Below are 21,746 nucleotides of genomic sequence, written 5' to 3'. Positions count from 1 at the left end.
AGTTCGTATCACTGACAAGGCGGTTGGTAACTACTTTTTCCATCCGTTACCCAAAGAAGCAAAGACTAGCAAGTGGGGTGGCCTTCTCAATGGATGGCATCAAACTCGTTAGACTCTTTTAAGTCTCTTTACTTATGATCTTGTGATATTTCTGTTACATGTTATTCAAATATCTTTTTAATTTTTAAAATAACTCTAGTTTTTATTGACCAATAATTTCGCATTCCGGAAAAGAATTATTTTATTTGGTTGGTCATGTGTTCGTTTCACTTCCATATGATAGGGTAATATAATGTGCCTAGATTAATTTTTTCTAGTTTCTATAGAAACAAGAACCAATAGTCTCATATCCTGATTGACTGGTACATGTACACACAATACAGAAACAGTCACATAAAACTTTTTTTTTTCTTTAAACAACGTTATCCGTATCTATGATGGATTTACTAGAACAATTTTTTTATGATAATGCGTTTAATTTGACCAACTTAGCTTGCAATATTCTTAATGATAATCATTATCTTGAAGAGATTTTTAAAGAAGGAAAGAAGTAACAAATTAACTAATGTTATAATACTACTAATTATGTCTCTTTTTGAATTTTGCTTACGGCTCAACAGAGATATACATGCATAACAAAAGAAGTGATGAAAAAAGGTTCTGAAAACGAAATGTGTGGAACATATTCAGCAATAGCGATCTAAGTTAGGTCTATATTTTCTCAATATAATATTTCTCCACTTAGAAAAGATATATATTTATATATGATAAACCATTAGCTTAATGTGAATCAGTGAATGCAAATGGCTACACTACATCTAAATATTTACCTTTGTTTGTATCATTTAACATCTATGTTAGGCCAAAACGCATACGTGCATTACATTTCTCGTTTCAAATAGTCGAGTTTTCTGTTGTTTCATACATAATTTTAACTGAAAATGATAAGCAATTTTATCAAAGATCACAAGGTTTATTACCACAATCTTATTTCTTCACTTGCGCACGTATTAAGCCTAGAATTTTAGTCAACGAGCTCAAAGTTTCTCCAAACAACTTGTAACCACAAAAAAATTACAATGATGAAAAATAATCAAATATTTATAACTAGTTTTTCTTTTGAACTACCATAAAGGTAATTTTATTATATAAATTTGGGTTTTCAAAGTTAGTCATTAACAGGATCATGACACGTGTCAAGTTATCAATCTCAGATTTTGACATGTATAAAAGTTAATATTTAATAGGAGGAATTTGCCTACAACAAAAATATTTTATTATAAAAAATTACAGAATTTATAAAATAATACAAAGTTTTATAAATAATTATAAAGAGATTATATATATATATATATATTTCATAAAATTCGAAATTCTAATATTATTTATTTATTTTTAATTTAAGTTATTAATTCTAAAAAAAAAATATAGAAAAAAGGATTAAGGAAAATATACAGTTAATTATTAAGTCAAAATTTTGTAAATACTCACTTCTATATAAACATAGATCCTCTCATATTTAAATTATTTATTTAAAAATACTGCTTCCAACTTTGTTTAATTGGAATTTTTTTTTAAATGGGAAGGTAAATTTTTCTTATTTTTTTAAACTAAAATTTTCTCCTACTTTCTTTTTTTTTTTAAGTTGGAAATAGATAAGATTAATATGTTGACCCAAAAAGAGGTTAATATGTGCGTCTTCTTTTCCTAATACTGTATTTTAAAATTTATTGTAGTATTTTTAGATTGTTTTATTTAATTTATATTTTCATCTTTGAATTATTTGAGATTCATATATTATCGTGCTTATAATTTTCTATTGTTTCTTTAATTATGCCACATTAATTTTTTCTAATTTCTCAACATTGATTGGTTGGTCATAAACCTTTTTTTTTTTGCAAACATAATTGTTACAATTATTCATTCAATCCCATAGGGAGATAACGAGTAGAAGCTCATCAAATTAATGGATGGATAAAATAGGCTAATCAAACACAAACTTACAACACATATAGATAAATAGATTGGAAAAACATAAATCGTTATTGATAGATCCATAGGAGCTCAAAGACTGTAACACCTACATTTGCGGAAAGGTTTAAAATAATTGATTTGGCCACATATGTTACCAAAATGCACTTATTTTTTTGGTCAAGAGTCCTGAGAGAACTTCATGATGGGTGACCTTCCTGGAATTGACTGTCGGAACTGTGAGAGTGAGGACAAAACACAAACAAATATCATTTTTTGATTTGTAGGATCGGTAAACAAGTTTTTAAAGCCTCTCAGACGTAATAAACCGGCCATCGAATATGGGTAGGTCCACGGGCCGAGAATAGATGTAAGGCCCACTTAGGAAGGTGGGACCATGGACTGAGAGTGGACATGGGCTCACTAAGCAGTGTGGCGGTTGAGGCGTTACAGAGACAGAGGCTACATCATTGTGTGTCAAAAACACTTCTACAAATACAATGGGAAATTTAACATTGGTTACTATCAAAAGATTTTGTGTCGTTAGAAAAAAGGTTTTTAATTTCATTGGTTCTCAGAGCAAGCCATTTTGAGATAGCAAAACAATGTGAACATGTTCTCTCCACACAAGAGGAGGGCAGATCTGAGGTTCTCTCTATGGTGGAGAAGGTTGGACTCAAGGTTATCTCTCCAAAGGAGAAAGATGGAGGAGGTTGGATGCAAGGTTCTCTCCATAAAGGATGAAACCGAAGCCGATGTTTTCTTGATGGTGGTTATGATACATCATTGATTAGTATATTATGTAATATAATTTTTATTCAAAATGTTGTTTGAGCCAATAATTTTAGTAATTGAAAAACTATGCAGAAGTGAAAGTAAAATAGTTGGCTTAATGTGTTCATATAGACATTTTCTAGGTGGTGAGAAAGAATATATTTGTAACACAGAGTATATTTAGGTGTAAAAACACACTTTTAAAAGCTATATAAATAAAAGATTTGTAAATAGATATAAATCAGTGTATTATAATAAAATAAAATTTAGAAATAACATACAACAAATTTTAATATATTTTTGTGAAATTTAATTTAACTTATAAAACTTTAAACCCGCACAACGGGCGGCACATCGGGCGGGTCCTCATCTAGTATTGAATAATTAACTGGAATATTTGCTCCACAATGGCGTCTAATTCCTGATTTATTTTGACTCATCATCACATAATATTCTTGGTTTCCTACATTTTATATATATTATTATAGCTAAAAGTATCTTAAAAGAATATTCTAATTTGATCAACTATGTATTTGATTGTTTATAAGGATTTTTTTTTTTTTGGAAGAGACTACTTTCTTTTGTCATTCATGTATCTTTGTGTTAAAACGACTATGTATATGTTAAAGTATTTTTTTTTCTTTATTTTTATAATTTCTTTTTCTAATGGAAAAGTACTAAAGTAAATGCGAGAGTCTTAGTCTTGTTTGGAAAATGGTTTGCGTTACAGCAACCACTTGGACTGTTCCATTTTGAGACTGATTGCTTAGAACTAAGCATCTAGAGAGCTGACCCGCTTATTCCATGTTGTTATTGTAAAAACAAAGATGCAGCCAATATTGAAAAGAACTTCTTTTTTTATTAAGAATTACTTAAACAATCTTACAAGATATGTTTAATCAGATTTACACACAGTCAATACGATTTGTCGCTGACCAATTCTTAATTTAACCAAAATCTCTAAAAACCCTAAAAGCTTATTCGTTTAGTTCTAAAAATTCTTCTTGAACGGCCCAACAATATGTTTGTTCTAGAACCTCAATATATAGGTGACCCTCCTATTACATGGATTGTAACCTACTTTCCTAAACCAGGATAATTCCAAATCTTCCTTCCAAATACGATCTTATCATTTGCTCCAGTCAAAAGACCTCATATCGTCCAATATAATAAAGCCACATCACATCTTACTGAGTCATACAGACCAGCCTTGTAGCATCCAATGTCTTCATGCTTTCAATCTCCCCCTTTTTATTTGAATGTGACAACTCAAGCTCCAGATGTGGATACTACCAAAATCTTCCAAAAACATCCCCTCAGCCACATGCAGCTACAACATCACCATCTTCCAAAAACATCCCCTTAGCCACATTCAGCTACAACATCACCATCATCACCAATATGCATACTCTCCCCCAGCGTGAGTGCACATTCATATAAAAACAAGGATGAAGACATATAAGCACAGAGACACAACAAGCTTCCTATCATGCCTTGTACCAAAAATAATCCTCAAGAGCTGTAATAATATTCTTAGGTTCAAACTTTGAAACAAAACAATGTTGCAGCACTTCTTGAGAATTCATCTGAACATGACGAGTGGTTTGCTCAACAAATACAACTGCAGCAGAGTGATTCTTATGACTTTGCAACTGTTTAGATATAGCTAAGACTCCTGATGATTCATCATTCCAATCATTACTATTGGATCTAGTTGATTCAGTTGTGACTTTTTCTTGTACAGGTGGTTCTGCAACATGCTTCTGTAGAACCTGAGGTTCAACCCCAACATCGTCTTTAGTGATTATCTTCGAGAGATTGCAGCATTGGTTGATTTTCTCAAACTTTCTGCTACCTTCATCATTCTCGAAATTTTTATTGTATAAATCTTTTTTTGCCACCCACACTCTACAAAGACGATAGGGATCAATAAAACACTTTCTTGCCATCCAAAGCTCCTTAATCTTGTTCTTAAACTTGTAACAAAAAGATCTGACATGACCAGTTTTACCACAATGAAAGCATTCATGAATCTTTCGTCCTTGCTTAGATTTAGTCCAACCTTTTCACTCAGGAGCAGATATAGGTTGATGTTGTGTGTTCATGGTTGGAGCAACAGAGACCTTCTGTTGTACCACTTTTCCAGAATACTTGACTCAGCTTCATAATTTACATTGCTCTTAACGAAGCTTACAGATGTATCACGAGACAACAGCTCCACAGTCTCCTCTTTGTGATAACCCAGACCTCGATGCTGAGATCCTACAATTTCCATAGATAGTATCTCATCAAGCTTGCCACCATTATTCAACTTCCTAAGCTTCTTGTGATTCTCATTCAGCTCCCTTTCCAAACTTGTTGCTTTTTCTTTTTCCAAACCATACTTTTATTGAAGTGCCTTCAGTTTCTTTTTATTTGGCCTTGAACAAGACCTCTCTGTATCACTTCGATTCCAGCGAGCTAACTCTCATCCCTATCCTTTTTCAACACGCTTGAGAGCTTTTCCAAAGTTTCTTGCCATCAATAACATGTTATCTTTTATCTTTTGCAACTGATCACTCCTGTCATATGGCTTGAATGCAATTCCTTTGCCATGAATTCTCAGTTCTTAAGCAATTTTCATCTCCTCCGATTTTAGCATACCAACAAGATCCTCAAATTTCAAGGTGTCTGTATTGCCATATACCCTCATAACTGCTTTATGAGCTGCATATTTAGCTGGTAGACACCTAAGCAACTTCTTAACTAGCTTGGTATCCTTATAGGTCTTACCAAGACTTTTGCCTCATTCGCAATAGCACTCAATTTTGCACTAAACTGAGAAATTGTCTCTTCTAGATCCATTCTTAAGACTTCAAATTGAGATGCAAAGTTGGTCTAATCTCGTTCTTTTGACACTTGAGTTTCCTTCATGAGTCTTCTGTAGAATGTCCCAAGCATCTTTGGCTGATTCACAACCTTAAACAAGCTTAAACTCTTCATCATCAATAGCACCAAAAATGGTGTTAAGAGCCCTTACATTATACTTAGACAGATTTTTCTCATCGGTTGTCCAACGTGCATTTGGCTTAGTGATCTTATTTCCTGCTTCAGTTTTTTCATAAGGAGGTTCCCAACCTTCTTCAACAGTCGTCTATGCATCTTCTCCTAGGTTACGAATCAACAGAATCATACGTACCTTCCAACGCCCATAACCTTTTTCATCCAAGATCACAGCCCTTTGAAGCATCATCAACTCATTACCTGACTGCATTATTATCTCAAGATCCCAACCTGTGGCGAGTATAAAGCTCTCGTCGGTTGACTGCTCTGATACCAAATTGTAAAAACGAAGATGCAGCCAATATTGAAAAGAACTTCTTTTCTTATTAAGAATCACTTAAACAATCTTACAAGATATGTTTAATCAGATTTACACACAGTCAACACAACTTTTCACTAACCATTTCTTAATCTAACCAAAATCCCTAAGAACCCTAAAAGCTTATTCACTTAGTTATGAAAATTCTTCTTGAACGATCCAACAATATGTTTGCCCTAGAACCTCAATATATAGGTGACCCTCCTATTACATGGATTGTAACCTACTTTTCTAAATCAGGATAATTCCAAATCTTCCTTATAAATATGATCTTCTCATGTTCTCCAATCAAGAGACCTCCTATCGTCCAATATAATCAAGCCACATCACATTTTACACAGACCAGTCTTTTAGCATCCAATGTTTTCATGCTTTTAATATGATTTTTTTCTTTTTTAGGAGAGAGATTTCTTAGGTTTTTGTATAACTCACAATCTCACATACTATACGGTCCAGTAAACTTTTTCATATGAAGTATCAAATCCACCAGATTGGCTGCATAGTCCCCAATATTTAATTTATAAAGTTAAGTTGACCAAAGATATATGGAGGATAAAAACAAAAACAAAAGATATATAAGAGGATAAAATTGTAAATAACGTGATTATAGTCTATTGTTTATATTATATTTACTAATGTAAAAAATCCACCCTATGAAATTTAAATATGGCCAAACAGTAACGCTTAGTAAATTATGTATAAGATTTGTCCAAACTTGAAGCTTTGATACCATGTTGGCAGAAAAGTTTCTTGTCGCTATTAGGTTATCGAACTAAATCCTGTTTCGGCAATTCTAAACAGAGAAACTAGCAAAGGGGTCAAAGTCAACCTACAAGAAAAGGCTATGGATATGTTCCAGCCAACCACACGTATGGTTTATGCAAAACAATGCAATCTTTTGGTGTGTAATAAACACGCTTATTAGCTAATCAATACAATAATAGAGTTTATAAAAAGAGTAAAGAAGTGATCATAATAAAAGTGAAAATTTATATTGGTTTCAAACCGGGCATGAAAGTTACAGTTCAGCTCTAAGGACCCGATCCTCGGGTCAAAGTTTTGCAGTTCAAGATGTTTGGGTTACGCACTACAAATAAAGTAAGGGAGCATCACTTGTTATGCCTAATCTTACCTAATCACGACCATTGTTATTTATTTGTTTTCACAAATCACAAAAAACTCTCTCCAACAATGTTAATTATGTCTTATTTCTCTGATTTTCTTGTCATCAAATACACGTACGTACTCCAAATTTTAAATGTTTTTTTTTTTTTGTTTAAAGTGGAAGATCCCACATATCTTTGAGTAGTAACAATGTTTATGGCATCATCAAACTTTTGGTAACAGTATTTAAGACACGTAGGAAAAGTTTATTGAATAATCTTAACTTGACCCGTGCTATACACTCAGTGCCAGAGAAATAAAAAGACGCTTTTTCTCTCCCGTCAAACGAGTTCGCCCTAGCCGTCAACAGTCTCCAAAGCTGCGTTCGCCCTCTCCGGTGGCCGGTGCTCCTCGCCACTGCCGTGAGAGGGTTCCTTAGTCTCTCTTTAGCTTCGCCTTTGTTTACCAGTTCTTTTGGCTTTCGATGGAGGTTCCGTAGGTCTCTTTCAAGTTGTGGTTTTGAGTTTGTGTTGAGCGGTCGAGGGGCCAGATTTTGTTTGGGTGGTTCTCGTGTAGAGGATGGAGGTTGGATCTGTTGGATCCTCGGTGTAAGTCAAGTCATATTGCCATTTAGCTCCCCGACCTAGATCTGGTTCCCTGGTGTTTGCAATCGTTTCTATGCCGCGCCGATAGAGGTTGGATTCGGGCTCTAGCCAGTCCAGCCTTTGTCTTTCCGCTCTCCTTTTCCCCTTGAATTAGCTATCGGTTCCTTTTAGGCTCGTTCCCTTTCCAAGAGAAAGGCAATTTGTTCTGATTTTGGGTATAGTCTCCTTAGTTGCAGGTGGTCTCTCTTCTTAGTGTTGGTTGCGGTGGGTCTTCGTGGGTGTTAGCCGGCTCGTGTTGTCGTTCTCGTCTTTGAGAATGGTGTGAATCGTGGGGTTAGACTTTTTTCCTTGTCTCTGCTTTCGAGTCTTGTTTAGGTCTGTCAGCTTTTTGGAAGGCTTCTTATCTAGGCGTTCATTGATGTTGATGACGTTGTCGTCGTATCCGAAAGTCAAGCGTAGTTGTTCTCCAATTATGGGTCTTGCTTGTCGGGTTTTGAGGTCTTGGTTTGGAGAGATTGGCTCTCATTTTGATAGGAAGAGGTAGATATTATCATTTGTTTGGTCTGGGGCATCTTTGATAAATCTCATTCACTGGTTTCTTGTAAAGAAGAGGTTGAAGCTTTGCTTTCTTGGTATCTATCTCGTTTCAGTTAAAAGTCATTTTGCTTTTGTTCTTGTTGCAAGGTTATGTGCTCTTTCGATTTGAGTTTAAAAGTTTTGAGTTGTATTTCTAGTTTTTATCGTTTCCCTTGTATGGGATTTAGTTTCCGGGGAAATCCCTTCTTCCTTCGGCTGTTGTTTCTGGGAACATTATGTCATCCGTCGGCTTTAGTTTCCCTCTTTTGGGGGTTTGTATCCTACTTCTTATCAATATATTTTCAGTGAAAAAAAAAAAACCCGTGCTATACTCGTCTAGTTAGTGATAATAATAGTGCTACAATCAAACAAATATCTACTGGCAGTGGGCACAATACAAGCCACCTGTCTTGTGGTGACGTTAAAAGGCTTTAGACTGTTTCAAGTAATTACATAATTTATTGCCACAAGTCCTGACGTGGAATCCAATCAACATAAACTATATAAAAAAGACTTCAGTGTGAGATCGCATGTCTAAATTTCTTTAACACTTGGACATATATGAGTGGTCTAGTTATGTATTACTCCACCACCATCCATTGTTATTAGTTTTTAATAATGTTTTTAACCTTTATAAGTAAGGGGGCTTGCATATGAGATAGGCCTCTATAAACCCATAGATAGTGTACGTGTCACATATTGAAGTTCAACTTTGTGCGAATATCACTTTTGCATAAAAAGAGTATAGGATTTGATGCTTTAGAAATTGTTACCCAGTGCCTTAACATTATTTCTTCAACCCCTATAATACCCATTTTAGAAACCAATGAGACCCTTTTTCCTTTTTTCCTTTTAAATTTATATTCATATGGCACAACACATTTGTTTTGTACAGTATCATTTGTCGTCTTTATCTAAGATTATGGCAGCAAATCTTGTCTAATTATTTGTTATAAATTTTACAAGATAATCAAACATTTTTGTATAAGGAATTAAGTCGACATAATTTACAATTCTATACGGGTCTTACCTTTTTCTTTTGATTTATGACTTAGAGTTTATCCATTTTGTCTTTTGTCGTATATATTGATTAAATAGTGAATTTTTATAAGCTGATGTAGATGATCTGGTGGTCTCTTTTACCTACATAGACTGTATGCCCTTGAATTTTTATGTTATAGGTTTTTTATCCTTGAAGTTGGTTTCTTTTGATTTGATATGCTAAAAATCATATTAACATTGGTTTTAATAATATAAGAATAATACTTTAATAAAAAAAACGAATCCATTTTCTTTTGATCTCCCTGATCAACATTTCTTAACATAATTAAAAACAACAAAAGATAGTGAGGGAAAAGAGTGGTGGACCCAAGAAGGCTTCAGTAAGTGCATATATAAGAACATAAGACATCGAAGCAGAGCAGCACAGAGCTTCCATAACAAGCCAAAGTGCAGAACAGATTAGTAGATCTATAATAGAGAAAACAAATCTATTTTTCTCAAATCAAAGTCAGGATAAGAATGAGTTGGTGGGGAGTGAAGGGAGGAGGATGGGGAATGGTGGAAGAAGTTTGGAGAAAAGGTCCATGGACCGCCGAAGAAGACCGTCTCTTGATCGAATACGTTCGTGTTCACGGTGAAGGTCGTTGGAACTCTGTTGCCAGACTCGCAGGTACCACCACTTTTTTATTTTATTTTATTTGCATGTTTTATTAGTCTATGGGTTTTCAATATTTTTGATAATTTTCAATATTCTTAAACAAATGTTTTTTTTGATAATTTTTAAATAAGCGCCAAAACAAAATAATATTATATTTTTTACACTTTTGAGTAATTGCTTCTGTTTGATGTTTATATTTACACTTTGAGTAAATCTTTTTAAGGAAAAAGTATTTTAATGCTTAAAATGTTTATTTTTTATTATATTGTCTTTACATATAAAGGTAAAACGCAAAGATTAAGTATACGCAGCCAAATTGAACATCATTAAGGCAATGATTGATTGATGTTTTGATCATTAGGATTGAAGAGGAATGGTAAAAGCTGCAGACTAAGGTGGGTGAATTACCTTAGACCTGACCTCAAGAGAGGACAGATCACTCCTCATGAAGAAAGTATAATACTTAATCTCCACGCTAAGTGGGGAAACAGGTAATATTATACCTAAAGCCAACACAAACAAATTCAGTCTTCTTTTATTTTATCTTAAGTACTAGGGTTTTGTATAGGTGGTCAACAATTGCACGTAGTTTACCGGGAAGAACAGACAATGAGATCAAGAACTATTGGAGAACCCATTTCAAGAAAAAGGCAAAGCCAGCGACTAACAATGAGGAGAAAACTAAGAATCGTCTCCTTAAAAGACAACAATTCAAGCAACAGAGAGAATTAGAGTTGCAACAAGAACAACAGTTGTTTCAGTTCGACCAACTCGATATGAAAAAGATTATCGCTTTACTCGAAGACAACAATAGTAGTAGCAGCAGCGATGGCGGCAGCAATGTGTTCTATGCTCCTCATCAAATAACACATTCATCAAAACCCTTAGGCTATAATAACCCTAATTCGTTAGAAGAGCAGTTACAAGGTAGGTTTGCTCCAGTAAACATACCTGACGCTAATACTATGAACGAAGACAATGCGATATGGGACGGGTTTTGGAACATGGATGGTGTGGATGGACATGGTGGAAACTTGAGTGCTGTAGCTGCAACTGCTGCTTGTGGGCCAAGGAAGCCCTATTTCCATAACTTGGTGATTCCATTTTGTTAACTATGGTCGACTTGTGGGATTTCTTTTTTCTTTTTTTCTGTCTTAAGATTTTGGTTGATAACTAGTTTATAACGCTATGAGCCTATTAAGTATCTTGTGATGAACTTTGTGTGTGTGTGTGATGTAAAAAGGACTACTGTAAGTATTCATCCGGCTCTCGAACTCCGCCTTTATTTGTTTTGCGGTGTCTCTTCTTCTTTCATGTTGATGTTTTTTTATTTTTCTTCTCAGCTCCATAATAAATTTTGTATCTAGTATTAGCTTTGATCTTAACAAAATCTTAAAAACAAGAACACAATAATAACACTTAAATACGCAATTAATTTTTTATTTTGTCTTTTTTCATTTCTTTAAATAGACAAAAGAGGGAGCGAAGGGGAATCATAACTCCTACAAGGAAGGGAATGTGAAGAGTGAAAGAGATGGTTCCTAAACTTAAAGAAGAACGATTCTCCTCTTATTTATAATAGAATTGATATTCTCCGATTTAGTTTGATTAGTGGTTCGTATATATAAGGACCGGTCCTATGTATATATAAGTTTAGCTACCCAATTTTGTTTGAACATCGGTCCTTGAAATTGTTTTTATTTTTGATTAAAAAATTACATCAAATGTCATTGGTAAAGGGTAAACTTTTAAATTAAATATTACACTAATAAAATATTTTAATAATAATTAGTTTCCAAAAAAAAGTCAGTTTCTATCTCTAATTTATGCTATATTAATTTTTTTATAATAATTATTAACCTATCAAAATTTGAAAAACTAAGATATCAATTTATACCATATGATTTGTTTTAAATTATTATATTAGGAATATTTGTTAAATTTGATGATTCTCATCTTTGTTTGATCTAATTTTAAAATTATCACATAATACATATTAATTAATATATGATTATCATATTTTCTGCATATATTGTGATAAAAAAAACAGTGATATATTACTCAACCTTTAAATAAAAGAATATGTGTTCAGATTGCCTCGCTCAGTCGTCTAGAATTTTAATCGTAGAAACTATCTTTGTGAACTTTTTTCCTCCAGTTTGGACTAGCTATCTTGGAGTTTTCTTCTAATTAATGTGTGGTTGCCAAAAAAAAAAATATATGTTTAAATTTTCACATCGGTTAATAAAATTAACATTATGCGGATTAGTAAAATTAATAAGTCTTAGTCATAAAATTTGATTACTTAGTTTTTTTTAAGACTTTAATTTTGAGTCAATATTCAAACTACAAATTAAATAATCAAAAGAGATTTAGTTCCTTTTAAAGTTTGTTTCTGTTTTATTTATCAATATTTTGGAATCCACATATTTTATTTTATTTCTATTTAAGATTAATTGAAATCTTTCTATCTATTTAAAAGAAAACTTTTTCCCCCTTCATAATTGATACTTTACGATTAACGTATTTTAAACATCAATGTATTTTAAAATATTCTATGATAAAATTCTTTGCCTTATGTTTGAACTTGAAGGAAGGGAAACTTTTTGTTGTGGAACCAAGGTGAATTACAACACTAAAGCCGGCGGACGACATTGATGTCCCCAGAGTCACTAAGCCGGCGGACCAAATTTATGTCCCCAGAGTCTAAAGATTGAACTACTAAACAGAGAATCTACAACCAAAAACGAGAGGAAACAATACCTTAAACTAAAAACAGAAGCAACCGGCAATAAAACCTAAAGTGAGATGGTAGAACAAAGAAAACAAAGTATCTCTTCTTCTGAAGCACCAGCTAGTGAGACTTACCGAGGATGCCCAAGGCCAAACCAAAGTAACATCAACCACCTCCTATCATGGTGATTGCCGATCTCTCAAGACTTCTTAAACCGGCAAGCAACTCGCTTCCAGGTGCGATGACGACGACGTTGGTACGCCAATGACCGTCAAACTAAAGACTTTCAAACGCAGACAGATCTCATCAGATCTCGAAAGCTAGTACAAGGAGTGAGGCTTAACTTCTCAAACAGCACCAATCTCAACGAGAACGACGCAATACTCAAAACAGCTATCACCACACTGAAGCACAGCAAGAAGAGGATAACTCGACAAACTTTGGAAACTACCATCAAAATCAAAACAAAACGAAACCTCTGCTTAACAAGGGATAGGTTCTCCAATCGAAGGTCAGAAAACTCTGCACACAAAACTAAACTACTAATCCTCAAGCAACTCGGAGAACTAAAGCGATCAGAACATAAGTTTACCCGATTGAGGACAAAAACCAAGCAACAAATTGGAGAAAATCAAACGACGAGACCCTAGCTCACGCTGGATCTGACGAAGACAAATCTACCATCCTCTGTCACCGCTGGGAAGGGAGATCCACACTCTCTGAGAAGAAAGTTGGACTATCAAACCTTGACATGAAGCACCGTCGATATCCATAACAAACCGATTTCAAAATCGAAACATCGGAGTTAGCTAAGGCCGAAACTAGGACAAAAGCAACTTAAAGAGAAGCTACAAGGACCCTCTCACGGCTACGGCGAAGAGCACCGCTCACTGGAGAGGGCAAGCGAAGATCTGAAAGTTTGGTGTGTGGCGGCTAGGGCGACCTCGTCGAGAGAGAAAGAAGTTTTTTTTTTTATTCTACAAGAGAGGAGAAATGAAGGAAGGGAAACAAAATCTATTTTTTTATTCATTTTTTTTTTGTTAATTTGAATGATATAAGATATGGTCTCTGTTGCTAGGTAAAGTCATATTGAAAATCGTTTACTATGTTTTGTCTTTGTTTGCCAACGTTTTATTAAAACAATAATTTTTTTTCTTTTAACTTTACAAACACTTGGGTTAGTCTAATATTATAGATAAAATAAAATAAAAGAAGCCATAAATATTGTTATGATGCACCATGAAATTCAATGCCAAGTTCTCCATGGCAAAAACCAAATGTAACAAGAACAAAACAAACAAAAACCATGAAATTTGATAGTTTGATAAAGAAAAAGCAACAAAACAAAAAAAAAAAAAACTAAATGAAGCAAAGTCTAAATGATAGATCACATAAACCATATTATGTTCGAGCCACAACTTCTTGCTTTTGTCAGTATCATTTTCAGTTGCTACTCTTCCGTCATTTCTGTCCCTCCTGCCGCATCACCACCGCTGCTTTCATCGCCTCCCCCACCGCTGCTTTCACCGGCTCCCCTAGTTCCTCCGGTGCCATAATTCTCATACATCATTGATTGTAAGCGATGTTCGCTATTAGCAATAAGTAATAAGTGTTCTTCTATCTGACGCTGCATCCTCGTGTCCGAGGAAGGGTCATGCCTCCATATGTCAGACCTCGTATTGCCACTGTCATGGACTAATTGGACCGGAGTATATGTAATTGGAGGGTGCATATGGGTCGGAGTATATGGAGGGTACACATGGCTCGGAGCAAATGGAGGGTGCACAGGGTTTGGAGCAAATGGAGGGTGCTCAGGGTTCGGATCATATGCAACGCTCATAGGTGGAGTGTAGGCGAAGATTCTGTCGATATAACTTTCAACAGAAGACGACACACTGTCACTCCTCATCATGGTTGGCTGAACGAACAAATGAATATGTTAAGTACTCACTGAATAATATGAAATTCCAAACCTAATATAATACGAGACATTTTTGGTAAAATTAAGGTATAGATCTGCTACCGAGTCAGGTATATCAACTCCAGTTTCATCATGCACAATATCCAAAGTGAATTGGGGAAATGAAGGCTCTTCAGGTTTTGGCAACATCCATTGACCTTTCTCTATCTGTCTACAGTTTGGACATTCCATGCTCTTCTTAAAATTGAACGCTGAGCCGATGCAATCTGTAGGGAAACATGTCAAGAAATAAATTGATTCATGTTACAACATAGCTTATACGAAAAACCAAAACTATTAGCGGTGATGGGTTATAATTTTAAAAGTTCCTAATGAATTTTCTCAGGCAACAATATATCATACTAATTTGCTAAATAGTCTCATATATATGTTGGGACAATTTTGGTCGACATAAATATATAGACAATTAAGGATGTCTCAGAGATCCAGCGTTGTATAATTAGAATAACCAGTATTGTAATGCTAGGTATGAATTAATGATTATATCAAACAAGGTGGCGAGAGACAGAAAAAACAAATTAATATACAAGCCGTGAAACTAAGAGTCTGCAAACAATAATTCCTTCAATAATATATTCACATCAAAGTCAAATATGTATCTAAATCAATAGAAACAAATCAAATGAAAATGGATTTGAGAATTTTTTTTTTTTTTGAAACGAGATTAATCCTATTAAAAAAAAAATTGGTGTGCTCTTTCACAAACAAAAGATAACAAAATACTTACCGAGATGAAACTGGTGGCGACATCGAAGCTTAACAAGAGTTCGTTCATCATCATTGTTTGGCAATGACTCGAGACAAACCCCACACTCGTCAACGTCATCGTCAACTGGTTCAACGACTCGTTTGGTTTCCTTAACACCACTTAAACTCATAGCTATTGTCTAATCTTATGTAAAACCCAATCTCAAAATGACTGAAGGGAACAAAGAGGAAGAGCCTAATTTATATAGAAGGACAAATAACTTTTTCTTCTCATAGTCTAAGTTATCTTTTAAAATATTAATTTTATTTCTAGGAAGATAGTAATTAAAGATTTATGCTTTGACTCTCCAATAAAATTCACAATCTCCTTATTTTTCCCAATATTTTTAAGTTTTTACATAAACTACCAAACATTATGGCACTTTTTGTAACTTTGTACTATATTGTTTCCAATCTTAAATACCAAACAAGTATAACAGATATTTAAAATAATATGCGCCAGTTATATGTACTATCTAACGACTATTGTTCGTTAATTATTTCTAATTAATATGTAAAAAATATCAATAAATAAAGAATAATTTATGTATTTTTGCGCCAATTATTTATAATAAATATCTAAGTTATTTAGAAAAATAAAATGAAAGAAAAGAATAATAAAAATATTATACCTAACAAATAATATACAAAATTATATTTATGATGTTATATAATATTCTAGGAAAAATGGAACTATATCTTAGAAATATAGTTTCCTCTAATGGGAGTGCATATTACATCCCCTTGACCCCTTTATAGATGACTATTATTTCTGAGATTTGTTTCTATTTAAATTAATTGAAAACAAAAGAAAGATAGAAATATATAAAAGAGGAAGTTGGAAATATAGGATATTTTTTTCTTCATTTGTCCATGTATACTTTCTGTAGATAATTTTGATGAAATAGATTTTATAATAAAAAAAAAATTAACAAATAATAATTAAAGAAATATAGAACTTTTTTTTTTTGAATCGAATGTTAAATTATATTCAAAAAAAAAATAATCGTTTTACATTGCTTGTGTTTACTCTTTCTTAAACATTAAAACAGAGCCAAATTTAGTAAAATCTTGCTGCAAACCAAGCTTGAAGGCTTGATCCTCCTCCTTCCATAGTACTCAATCTATTACGAACATTCTTGTCTATAACTTTCACCAGCTTCTCTGCCATTGAAGGTTGTTCCCCATCACGTCTATCATTTCTCTCCCTCCAAACAGAGTGTATTGTGTTTTCGAAAGTGTATCCTAGCAGAAATCTAGAAATATAGAACTTTAGAAATTTATATAATAACTTCAAACTGCCAAAAGGAATTTGTGAAGAAATTAATAGTGCTATTGCTAAATTCTGGTGGAGCAAGAAAGGAGGTCAACGATCAACACATTGGTTTTCATGGGATAGAATGAGCATGTCAAAAACAGAATGAGGACTTGGGTTCAGGAATTTGGAGAACTTTAATATAGCAATGCTGGGAAAACAAGTATGGCGAATAATTCAAGCCCCACAAAGTTTACTGAGCAGATTCTTAAAAGCAAGGTACTACTCTGACTCGAATATTTTCAATGCGGGTAGTGGTAATAAACCATCTTTCATATGGAAATCGCTCTTGGAGGGTCGAGAACTGATAAAGAAAGGCATGAGGGTTTTATTAGGCAATGGCCAAACCACTAATATCTGGTATGATCCTTGGCTGATAACAACTCCACCAAGACCACCACGAAGACGAGATAACATCAACACAGATTTAACGACTGTTAACGAGTTGTTTCTAGAAGGTCTCCCACATCGATGGAACGTGAATCTGCTACAAGAATTATTCATTGATGAAGATGTACAACAGATAATTCAGATTAAATTAAGCCCTTCAGAACATCCAGATCTTTTGGGGTGGCACTATAATGATTCGGGTTTGTACACAGTGAAATCAGGGTATTGGTTATCAAGTCAGATACACAGAAATCATGAAATACGGCCAATTCCAGGTTTACAGCAACACAAGACTGCTATATGGAAACTACATACAGCTCCTAAACTACAACATTTCTTCTGGAGAATGGTTTCACGATCATTACCAACAGGATCAGAATTAGTCAGGCGAAGAATAACAATAACAGCTTTCTGCAAACGATGTCACCAAGAAGAAGAAACTCCAGAGCACTTATTTTTCAACTGTCAGTACGCGCAAGAAATTTGGAGAAGACACCATACTCTCGGCCGACTTTTGTTTACCACAATGTCATCATTTGATTCAAAATTCCAAGCAATACTGGATTGGTATAATGATAATGCCCTGAGCCCATTGGAAAGACATATACCGTTATGGATTCTATGGAGATTGTGGTAGAGCAGAAACACACTCGTTTTCCAAGATAAACAAGGTACATGGCAAGAAGATTTGAGTTTAGCGGTTGCAGATGCGAAGGAATGGACAGAGTGTTGGTCAGAAGAAATAGAGAGACAACGGACAAATCAAGCAAACCGAAATAGAAGACTTAATCGATCACAGTGGAGGAAACCACCTCGAGGGATGATTAAATGTAATTATGATGGTACCTTTATCCAACCGGATACAGAAGGACAATCAGGATGGATAGCTAGAGATGAGACAGGTTTCTTCTTATCGGCAGGACAGAACAGAAGACCTCCTGTAGGTAGTGCTTTAGAAGCAGAACTTCAGAGTTTAATAGCAGCCATGCAACAGATGTGGATAAAAGGCTATCGTCGTGTCATATTTGAAGGAGACAATCAGAAAGTCAAGGATCTGGCAAGTGGTACTTCAAGGAATTACAGAGTTCATAATTACATCAGAGAAATCTTATATTGGCAGAAGAAGTTTCATGAAGTGCAATTTCAATGGACAAGAAGGAACAATAATAAGGCAGCATATAGATTAGCAAAAGAACAACTTGAAAATCATGTAATCTTCATATCTCATTTCTATGTTCCTACTTGTATTGTAAACATCCTCCATGAGGACCACTCTGCAAATTAATAAAGATCAAGCTGTTAAAAAAAAAGAACTTTAGAAATTGACTTTTAACTAAAATTCTACAATAAACCAGAATTATGTTGAAGAAGCCACGAACGCTAGAATTAATGTTCAACACTTGGTCGTGTAACCAAGTCAATAATCAGAACATAAAGTCAAACGTTTTGAATATGTATTTACATTAATCAATTATTTTCTCCAAGTATAAACTCAATTAATTTTTTTTAAATCAAATACGAAACCTAGGTAGAAGCTATATGAACCACTAAATTTTGGAATTATTGTTAACCCATATTAGTTAAAACTTTAAACTTGGACTTAGAAAACTAAGCAAGTAACAGAAGTCTAATGTAAATTTTATATAAGATAGAATAACTTTTATATAATATAGACTTATAGAGTCAACTACATAGAGTGCATATTCAAAAAATTTGAATCTTTCTCTTTCTGGAACAAGGCCGAATATTTTCGAATCTTTAGCAGAATCCCTCTATGACTTGCGGATCATTCTCTCTGAAAGCATCCAATCAGATCGAGTCCGATCCAATTTGCTAAACACAAAAGCTTCCAGCAGATATGCCTTGTCTCTTAGCAAAAAGTAAGTTTTGAGAGTAGATCGTAGAATCGTTCGTAAATTCTATAATCGAGTGTAGTTTTAACACGGTTGTATTCTGAGATTCAGAATCTCATAAAACCGCCACACTGCCGAAGATTAAACCTCTATATGAATTGCATTTTAACTTCCCTCATACTTCATACGAATGAACTCCATATGTGTACAAATCATTTTCATTTTTCATGGACTTTATATAAATCCCTTTAATTTACAACCATACACAATTTTAACACTCTTAACATGCTTATCAATTTGCATACGATCTTAACAATGGAATGTAATAGAAAATTTATACCATTCTAATATGCATGCTTATTGATGCAAAAGCAAGTAATTTGCAAATCGATCAATAAATCAATTTTGATTACACACTATACGAATCAATAAAAAATTAATCACGTAACATATATACGAATCAAACGTACACAATACTTCATCGTCACTGGACTGACCTTGATTGACGTGTGTTGGAGTTTGACAGATTAGCAAGGACTGAGGACGGTCGATCGTATATATTCTTGAACCTATTCAATTACACCAAAGAATCCTCCATCATTAGTTTAATAAACAAATAATTTAAAAACATAAAGATTTATAATTATGTGGTATTACTTTTTCGACTAAGTAGAATTATATAGAACTTAAGAATCCAAATACAATTGTTGTTCCAGTCAAATTGATGGATTAGTTACATCACAGTAAAGATGAAATCAGATTTTTAGCAATTATATATATATATATATATACTGTATATGAAATCAGATTTTTGATAATTTTTATGATATTTTTATTATATTTTGTCACTCTAATATAAGACTAGAGCAAAACTATAAAATATACTAAAAACAACAAAAAAATGGTTTGAAAGGGTTTTGATTTCTACAACAAAACTATAAAATATACTAAAAACAATTTCAATACACGTATTAACACTACATTCTTCAAATTGACACTTACTAACTAAAATGCAATTTTGGGATTAAACTAATTACTCCTCCCTAACGAGTTCAATAATCACGCGATACCATTGGCCGTGTAACGCCCGATTGCAATCTTTTAGTAGGCCCCGCATCTTTTCTAATTTCGTGGATTTATGAATGGCCGGTTTGCTACTTCTTATACGTTTGAAATATTTCTTTACGGTTCCTATAAATCATCATGTAATTTTTTTTACGTGTTTTATTTTCACTTGCACGGTTCTGACAATTATTTTTCGAAAAATCATCCATTATGATTGCAAAGATATATGAGGAGAAGTTCCGACTCACTTATGAAGACATTAGTTAAACTAGAAGTTCCGACTCACTTATGTACCAAATTGTCATTATATGAGTATCTTGTGTGAACCTGATCGAGTATTTAAACAAATATCCCATTTTAATGTTTTCTTAATGAAATTAATCAAGACACAATATATCCTCTTTATATCTCCTCTCTACTCTTGATATCTTCTATCTCTCATAGTCTCATTCTTTATTTTCAGTCTCTCCTACGTTAGTTCAAGGATCTATATCTACTCAAACCCAGCCGCAAATACACCGAACGAACTTTATGCGTTCGAAGCAAGGTTAGATAAAGAGAATCAAATCTCTTCTGAGCTTAGAGATCAAATGCATCTTTGCAACGAATAATGAGTCAGCTATAAGAAGACGAATCAACGACTTGCTTAATTGGTAAAATCAGGTTATGGTGGAAACAGAAGATGAGAGGCAACTTTGGCGATGGAAGAGAGTCCATTCACGGGAGTAAAAGTTAGTCAGAGAAAAGCTTCATGACGCTAGTTGAGAAAAATCATGGAGAAGGTTCATTATAACCATTGATCCTTGCCATACCCATTAAATTGATGTCGTATTCCCACCAGCTTGTGAAACATGAAGGTAAGAATGATTCTTCAAGACAGAAGATGGAGTCCTCTGAAAGAAGATGAATCTACGTATGTATGTAATGTATGTATGATGGTCAGAAACCAGATGACTGGATTTTTAGGTTAAAAAATACTTACGTAGTAAATCAGATCCTTGCATAAATCTATTTAAGGGATGAATATTTTCATTCAACTCCTTTTCTATTGCATTAAACACCTATCTTACTATCTATATAAAGAAAGAACTTTTATCTCTTTTTCCTCTATCATTTCCATCAGCAAACCTAAAATTACTCAGTATAGACTACTTTAAAAACCATGACTCTTCTCCTAACCCTCCTTCTAAACTTTATATCGCAATATAATTATCTAATACTAACAACACTTTACTTAAGTACATAATCGTTAGTCCAACTCCCCTTCCCAATTTAAGGGCAATGGTGAACACCGTCGACATCTAATATGTCTCGCTTAGAACTTCTAAACTGGCCTCTTGTTACACCTCAAATCTGCTTTTAGGTCATATTTTGAAAATCTTCTTCAGGGAGGCCACGTAGTGACGAGGTTCCTAATAGATAGGTAGAAAATATCTCACTATTGAAAGATGTATCCAAATGCTAAGATCAGTTTCTTTTCATAAACTACTCACTTGTTTTATCCTCAAATCTGCTTTTAGGTCATATTTTGAAAATCTTCTTCAGGGAGGCCACGTAGTGACGAGGTTCCTAATAGATAGCTAGAAAATATCTCACTATTGAAAGATGTA

The 21,746-nt window shown here is 33.8% G+C and overlaps 2 protein-coding genes and 1 pseudogene across 2 annotated transcripts; 1 reads left to right on the top strand and 2 right to left on the bottom strand.

The window, feature by feature from the left end:
- Window positions 1–9,813: 9,813 nt before the first annotated feature.
- LOC104732368 (uncharacterized) lies at window positions 9,814–11,386 on the top strand. Its single transcript, XM_010451898.3, has 3 exons — window positions 9,814–10,063; window positions 10,413–10,542; window positions 10,620–11,386. The coding sequence occupies exons 1-3, from the start codon at window positions 9,913–9,915 to the stop codon at window positions 11,161–11,163; spliced, it is 825 nt and encodes a 274-aa protein (XP_010450200.1). The 5' UTR covers window positions 9,814–9,912; the 3' UTR covers window positions 11,164–11,386.
- A 2,577-nt stretch (window positions 11,387–13,963) lies between these two features.
- On the bottom strand, window positions 13,964–15,771 carry LOC147930836 (uncharacterized). Its single transcript, XM_087479493.1, has 3 exons — window positions 15,494–15,771; window positions 14,809–14,972; window positions 13,964–14,703 (listed from the first exon to the last, which is right to left on the bottom strand). Exons 1-3 carry the CDS (start codon window positions 15,642–15,644, stop codon window positions 14,236–14,238), a joined length of 783 nt encoding a protein of 260 aa, XP_087335619.1. The 5' UTR covers window positions 15,645–15,771; the 3' UTR covers window positions 13,964–14,235.
- Window positions 15,772–16,573: 802 nt separating this feature from the next.
- LOC147930835 (uncharacterized) overlaps window positions 16,574–21,746 on the bottom strand; it is a 43,307-nt pseudogene continuing 38,134 nt past the window's right edge.

The sequence above is a fragment of the Camelina sativa genome, chromosome 12, assembly GCF_030686135.1.
Source record: "Camelina sativa cultivar CO46 ecotype springtype chromosome 12, ASM3068613v1".
Taxonomy (NCBI): Eukaryota; Viridiplantae; Streptophyta; class Magnoliopsida; order Brassicales; family Brassicaceae; genus Camelina; species Camelina sativa.
Note: the sequence above shows the minus strand (reverse complement) of the source record. Positions and strands in the feature narration are given on the sequence as shown.